The sequence below is a fragment of the Aplidium turbinatum genome, chromosome 1, assembly GCF_918807975.1.
Source record: "Aplidium turbinatum chromosome 1, kaAplTurb1.1, whole genome shotgun sequence".
Lineage (NCBI taxonomy): Eukaryota > Metazoa > Chordata > Ascidiacea > Aplousobranchia > Polyclinidae > Aplidium > Aplidium turbinatum.
In genome coordinates, this window is record NC_137472.1 from 6,212,065 (window position 1) to 6,219,815 (window position 7,751).

A 7,751-nucleotide genomic window follows, 5' to 3' on the forward strand; every position below is an offset into this window, starting at 1 on the left:
TTCATAAGTTTCGAAGCGGCACACAAGAATTTGCTGAACTCGCGACGCACTTATGACCACTGATGGCATTGACGAAGTTATGTTATGAGCTATATGTTGGCACGCAGGATAAAAAATCAGTAATCTATAGCCTTGAAGTAAACTTAATTCACTTGTAGAACAACCTTGCAAAGGCTTTAATAAAATAGAAAGCAACTACATCTGCAAATAAAAGGATACAACCGAACGTACACAATGCTGCAACAACAGAACTGAATGAATGAACGAATGAAGAAAACGTAGAACCAAGGCGTGTAGAAAACAAGGCAATAATTAACTGAGCAGAAAGCTTGAGGGACAGAGCGCCGTGCTCAGAAACACACGACAAGCCTATGCTCATTTAATTGTTTTTATAAACTTTATCAAAAATTGATAGAATTTTTGCGACCGTTGACCACTGGCCAAATGTGTTGCGACAGTGCCTTGTAAGATTTCATTAAAAATGCCAAATTTCTCAAATTTAACATTAAATCCGCCAACATAGCAATCCTGTTTGAGCCTCATCCTGTCCGGTCGCATTTGGCTTCCAGTCCAGATGTTATTATAGCGACGTCCACGGGGAGTGCAACAAATGAATTGAAAAATGAACCAAAACAGTTACAACTTAAGTTGAGACACTAATCTACAAAACTGATCAATCCCCTGTAAATATTACGACGTCAATCATGATCAGTTTATATAGCAGGTGCCTTCGTTTGCTTTATTTTTTGTCACAGATATGGTATTGATACATTAATGTGAAAAGTAAATTAAAACCTTTTTCTTTGCATTCGCTCTTGTTTCAAACCCTATCAGCTACCCATTATTATCTCAAGTATAATTTAATATTTTCTTACAAAATTATTACATGTTACAAAATTTATTTTTTCAAAATCACATAAAATTTACACCAGAATAGCACATTTTTATCCAATAAAAGCCGTAATTATTATCATAGCACCCCAGGGTAAGATAAAAGTTTACTGTAATGGTGGAAGGGACCAATGAAAGGTGATATATAGTCAAATATCTTTGTTTGTTCTTTATAATTATTTATGTCATTGGAGCAATGTCGTGATTCAATTTGTTTGATTCGTTATCTCGTTCAATTTCAGTGGGTATAAAGCAACTAAATGCGATGGACGTTTCGAATGCCAGAATGGTGAGGATGAATGTGGAGCTGGCTGCCCTGGTGAGTTGCAGACATTGACAATTTCAACATAAATTCATATTTAATTTTATTTGTTTATTAAACTCTCACTGAAATCGCATATTCCCTTTTGAATGAATGTTTGCTCCATTAAGCAAAAAATCATTAACTTGACAAACGTTGTTCTGCCTAAGCAATGACCCGCTAGACCAGAATGTCTAAAAGTTTTACTTCATATTATAACGTGATGTTTGTTTTACAATTTCGGTAAAAACGTTAAGATTTTAAACGATATAGGCTAATAAAGTTATAATATTAGGTTAAGGTTGCTATTTTAAACTTATAGTTCATTATTTTTTGAACGATATAGAGCCTAACTGAGTGTCACAAATTCAATTGTTCTGCTGCTTGTGCGTTCAGTCAAGCCCAGTTATGGTGACCTATCATGGTCCTTTTTACTTTATTATATTATTGTGTGATTTTATTTTGGCAACTCTGGTCAAAGTTCGTTTTCAGCTGAGAATGGCTTGTTGCTAGACAAAGCTTACTAGACAAAGCTTATATCTGTTTTTGACTTTTATGTATCATAGTTGAGTAAAAGGGTCAATTATTTTGTTATAGTTAAGTAAGAGTGTCGTTTATCATGTGTCGTCTGTAATAACTAGATAGTTATTACTTTACCTTAAGTATTCGCCTGACCAGTTAGCCCAGCTCTGCAGTTATTGTGAAACTGTAAGTAAGTACTAATTTTTATCCATTTGCTTGGTTAACTAAGAGAACTGATGTGTGCTATGTCTTTCTAACCGCCACTCCTTTTGTTTTTCATGCTCGGATTCTATTTGAATAAGACTGTGGGTATAAAGCAACTAAATGCGATGGACGTTTCGAATGCCAGAATGGTGAGGATGAATGTGGAGCTGGCTGCCCTGGTGAGTTGCAGACATTGACAATTTCAACATAAATTCATATTTAATTTTATTTGTTTATTAAACTCTCACTGAAATCGCATATTCCCTTTTGAATGAATGTTTGTTCAAGTAAGCAAAAAATCATTAACTTGACAAACGTTGTTCTGCCTAAGCAATGATCCGCTAGACCAGAATGTCTAAAAGTTTTACTTCATATTATAACGTGATGTTTGTTTTACAATTTCGGTAAAAACGTTAAGATTTTAAACGATATAGGCTAATAAAGTTATAATATAAGGTTAAGGTTAATATTTTAAACCTATAGTTTATTATTTTTGAACGATATAGAGCAGCGGTTCTTAAACTGGGGGGCGCAAAAGGTACACAAGGGGGGCGCGAGCGATGTCAAACTATGTGACTAAACGCATGTGACTAAGTGGATTTATTGCCAGGATAAAGCAAAAAAGTCCCAATGCCACTGGATCTCACTGCGTGATTCACCGTGAGGCTCTGGCCTCCAGGACTCTACCAGCTGCAATTAAAGATAAGCTTACAGTAATCATACAAGCCGTCAACTTCGTCAAAACCAGTGCTGTCAATACAAGACTGTTTGCCAAGCTGTGCAAGGATATGGATTCGAACCATGAGACTCTCCTCTTCCATACATCTGTTCGTTGGTTATCGAAAGGTAATATGTTAGCCCGCGTGTATGAAATGAGAGATGAACTGATGCTATTTTTGGAAGCTCATGGGAAGCAAGATCTCCTTCTGCCATTTTCATCAGAGAAGTTTCAACTGGAGTTGGCATACCTCGTGGACATTTTCAAGGCCCTCAATAACTTAAATCTGCTCTTGCAGGGCAGAAATACTAACCGGATTAATAGCTATGATACCATTCCAGCATTTGTGGCAAAGCTGGGGTTGTGGCACCGCCGAATACAAATAGGAAATGCAGCTTCATTTCCCAACCTAGATACTGCACTTGACAAAAAGCAACTTGAACTGGAAGGTGAGCTTAAGGCTAAAGTGGAGGCTCACCTTCAGCTTTTGAAACAAGAATTCGAACGCTATTTCCCAGACTTGGGTGACACCGACCTTCCAGAATGGAAGATGACAAGAGATCCCTTTCGTGTTAACGAGGACATTCTTCCCGACGGTTTGCAAGAGGAATTCTTGGAAATAAAGTGTAACTCCACTGAAAAAGACGATTATGAAGCAATGCCACTAACTGATTTTTGGGTTAAATATTTGCAGATATACAAGGGAGTGGGTAGCATGGCGATACGCACACTTCTTCCGTTTTCGTCCACTTATCTGTGCGAAAGTGGCTTTTCTACACTTTTGAACATAAAAACAAAACATCGAAACAACCTTATTGATTGTGAAGCCGATCTGAGGTGTGCATTATCAGCTACAAAGCCTCGAATTAAACTTTTGGTTTCCGAAAAACAATTACATCCCTCACATTGATGAAAGCTAAATATAAATTCCTGTAGTCATTACACATAAATGTTTGCTAATTTTGTAGTTTGGTGGGGCGCAAGTTTGGATGGCACGTCAAAGGGGGGCGCGGCTCAAAAAGTTTAAGAACCCCTGATATAGAGCCTAACTGAGCAACACCACAACATTTAACATGATCATATACAAAAAGAAAATACAAAACGTTTTTGGCGATGAATATAATCCATTTCAAGCCTTTAGAAGAAAATCAATTTTACTTTGTATAAGAAATACTTTGGAAACCTACAGTATAAAAACTGAAATATAGTCTGACCTAAACCATTGAGAACTGCTTATCTTCCTCACAAATGAAATGATAACTAAAAGATTACGCAGCACAACAGGTCAAGTATTTGATAGATTTAAGTTTAGAAGAGAATTGTTCAAGCAAATAATGCAAGATAAACGGAAGCACAACACGAGATTATTGCACAAAAGCACAATATTAAAGCACAATACGTGAAACAAAACACGTGACAGTGTAATCACGGAGAGATAAGGGGTTCCGCCGTCAAACAATTACCTGTTAAGCTCTGGGTTGATAGATTTAACAATTAGTGCTTCGTGGATCTTGTGTTGAACTCGGACAAACAATTACCAACAATCAGGAAAGACTCCAATGAGGGTTTATTATGTGGACACGATCGGCTGTTCCCAATATGATCTACAATAGCACTATTTTCGTCCGCCCCGTTAGCTCAGTGTTTACGCGCCCGGCTCAAGATCACTGTTTCTACTAAAGTCGTGTGGTCATATCAATGTATGTCGAACTCGCATCATGCGAGCAAGTGATCTTATACACGACGTTCGAACATAGGCGGAAAGGAATCATACCAACTGAAAATAGTAACCAGCTTTAAATGTTTTATAAATCCAAAAAAATCTTGACGTTAAATTTCGAAACAATAAATTTGGACAAATTTGTGCCAAAACGTTTGGATTGCTTACCAATATACGGTATTGTTAGAAAGTTCTTGAAATCGGGCTCCTCAACCAAAGACGTAGTGGAAGCTGAATTCAAAAACCTTCTAAGAATGCAATTGAGAAACCAACTGGGATAATGATTAGCACCAAAGTATGAACGTAATTTATTGATTTCATTATTTAAAACAGTTATTGTTTCAGCAAATGTCACCAGCTTGCGAGACGAGACTTGATTAAGCAGATTTATTATTTATTTATGGTGTACAGCACGGGTGCCCAACTGCCCAACCTTTTTGACCTAACAACTCCTTTGTAAGTAACCAACCTCCTGAGATCAACCAGATCAGCGTCAACATCGCAAAGCCACACAGATCGTTATCAATCATCAACATGAGCAATAGCCATAATTTGACATGCCAAATTACATTTATTGAAGATTCGTGCAGATTAGCCTACCTGCTTCTCTTTAGCAAAACTAAAACCTGTAACATAGATTATAAGTAGCTTGCAGGAAAACTTGTTAGGTATATTCAGTTCAAACGAATAACAACATGTTAGCTGTTCAGTTTCACCAAACGCCATCAATGAAATCACAACACCACAGCAGTGTCGTACATGTGCATTTGAATGAAACGTTATTTTTCACGCAAATCTCTTGTTTTTGTCGTATCCAGGCCTACCTTAGCAGTTCAAGATTTAGATTAAGTAGATAGGAATGCAAGGAAGCCAATCTTCGTGCCCACTTTCAGGCATGCCTTTAACCCTATCTATAGCGACACGGGTTTTATGATGACCTCCTACTCTAGTAGTGAAATATTTCTCAGAAGGAATTATGCTAGAAATGTGAAATTTCTTGACTTTTAGTTTTTATTCTTTGCGAATTTTTTAAACCTACACTGGTCATTTTTCTACCTTCCTGCCCTTCACAATAAGCATTTCGTCTCAGGTGGCTAGACATTTTCGTTCAATGCTAGATAGATATAATTTAATGTTAGTGCAAATCAAATATTAGTGCAATTACTTTGAAATGTAAAAACGCCTAAAGTTGCCTTATATTTATGAGCAAAAGTAATTTTTTGTTTAGTTCAGCATTACTCTATGTTATAATTCAAAAATTTCAATTTTGAAGCTATTTTTAGGAAAGCAGAATAAAAACCGACTTTCTGACGCTTTTTCATCTTAAACTCTTTATTTCAATAAATTTGTTGGGTTAAAATTTAATTTCTATACGCACAATAGGGTGGGCCGTTTTTAACTTTTTTTTTAAATTCAAAAACGGCTAGTCATAAAAAGTGGCACATGCATGAAAAAATTACGTGTGCAAAATTTCATTAGTTTGGGGGTGCATCTTCTGCCCCCGCAAGGGGGTCAAACTTTCAATTTTTTGAAAAAAAAGGGCAAATTTCACTTTCCGTTTTAACATAATTTTTTTCATAATTTTTCTACTGGCTAGTTATAAATTGTAAGTGGGATGTACCCAGAACTTTCCTATGTAAAGGCATGTTCGAAGCTTAAGGTTTACTGTCCCCGCATCGACGACCAAAATGCTGAATTTTCACCAATTTAAGATGTTATTTTGTCATTGCTCAATAAACAAACTTGTCGCAAAAGGACGAGATGGTGTTAACGCTGTACGCTCATTTATGTTCTGTCCATTAACTTTGCAGGATGATGCAAATGAGGTACAAACATCAGTACATATTTATGATAATTAGTTACAAAAAAAAATGAATAACCTTTTAAAGTCAAATTGTAGAAATGGGCCTAAATTTCAGAAAAATTTGGACCAAATGAAAAAATCTGCAAAGCAAAATATTTGAAATCGGTTGTTGTAGCCTAAGTGTTCCAATTTTCTGCAATGTACTTGCCCGCAGGAAAATCGTGTCCCTGTAACAGAACAACAGTTCCTTCTTGATCAAAGAACAACTCGCATAATGGTGATTGATAAACATGATAAATCGGCCACAAATCTAATTTTAAACGTTTTCCGAGGAGCGTCGCAAGATCAGAACACTTCCGTTCTTTACGTGAAGACCCAGGAGCAGGCACAAGTAGCGCTCGCTTTGGTTGAAACACCTTTAACTTCATATTCAAGCTCAGAAACTTTGTCATCCAATGAAGAACGCTGCGAAGATTTTGATCATCAACCCAGTTTTGCCTCGGAAAACCCCAGAAAAAGCAAGGTTACTTCCAGTTTAGTAGTATTTGCTGAATCATGCGATCGTACTGGTATTTCAGATAGATGTGCAGCACTTATTGCTTCATCATTTCTACAAGATGCGGGAGTTGTAAGGGATAGCGAATCTCAATCAGTCATGGATAAAAGCAAAGTGAGAAGAGCGAGAAAAAAATGGGGTTTACAACTCATTGGAAAGTAGGCCTATCATGTGCATAAATTTGCAAAGCATATATTTTGATGGCCGAAAGATTAAACTATCAAACAAAATGAAATTGCTGGGCGACTTCGAAAACATTTCGCAGTTGAAGAGCACAATACTTTACTTGAGGAGCCAAGTTCTCATTTCATTGGTCATTTTACTGTAGCCAACTGACCTAATGTGTCAATAGCTACCGGGATTCTTGAATATCTTGGATCCAATAAAATTAGCTACAATAATGTAATGGCAATTGAATGCGATGGAACCGCAATAACCACAGATCAAAAAGGCGTCGTGATAAAGCTCCTGGAAGATCATTTCCAAAAGCCACTTTTATAATGGTTAATATGCCAACTCCATAGTAATGAATTACCTCTTAGGCATCTTATAAAAAATATGGCAATACTAGCAGACCTGATAGCTTCCCTGGGCCCAATATAAACCAGCTAGCACTCTGTCACACAGCTAGATGTTGTAAAATATAAAGCAATTCCGGTACCAGAGATTGAAATTGACGAAAATGACCTCAGCACTGACCAAAAATATCTTCTACACATGCACAGAGCAGTGAAAAGTGGAGATATATCAATTCATTTCGCATATTGGAGTCCAGGTATGATGAACCACTCAAGATGGTTGAACACAGCCAATAGAATTCTACGTTTATATGTTGCATCTAACGCGTCAGGTGTATTGGTCGAACGTGTGGACTATATTATGAATGTTTATATTCCAGTATGGTTTGCCATTATAAAGGAAAGCAATTTCACTAATGGCCAAAAACATTTCTTTAAAATTCTACACTCTGCTCAGAAGCTATCGAATAAAGCTCGCAATACCCTCAACAAAGTAGGCTACTGTAAAAAAGAGGAA

At 36.8% G+C, this 7,751-nt stretch overlaps 1 protein-coding gene across 1 annotated transcript; it reads left to right on the forward strand.

Moving 5' to 3' along the window:
• Window positions 1-1,006: 1,006 nt before the first annotated feature.
• On the forward strand, window positions 1,007-4,733 carry LOC145769617 (protein FAM200C-like). Its single transcript, XM_082581320.1, has 3 exons — window positions 1,007-1,029; window positions 2,529-3,232; window positions 4,702-4,733. The coding sequence occupies exons 1-3, from the start codon at window positions 1,007-1,009 to the stop codon at window positions 4,731-4,733; spliced, it is 759 nt and encodes a 252-aa protein (XP_082437446.1).
• The last annotated feature ends 3,018 nt before the right edge of the window (window positions 4,734-7,751 follow it).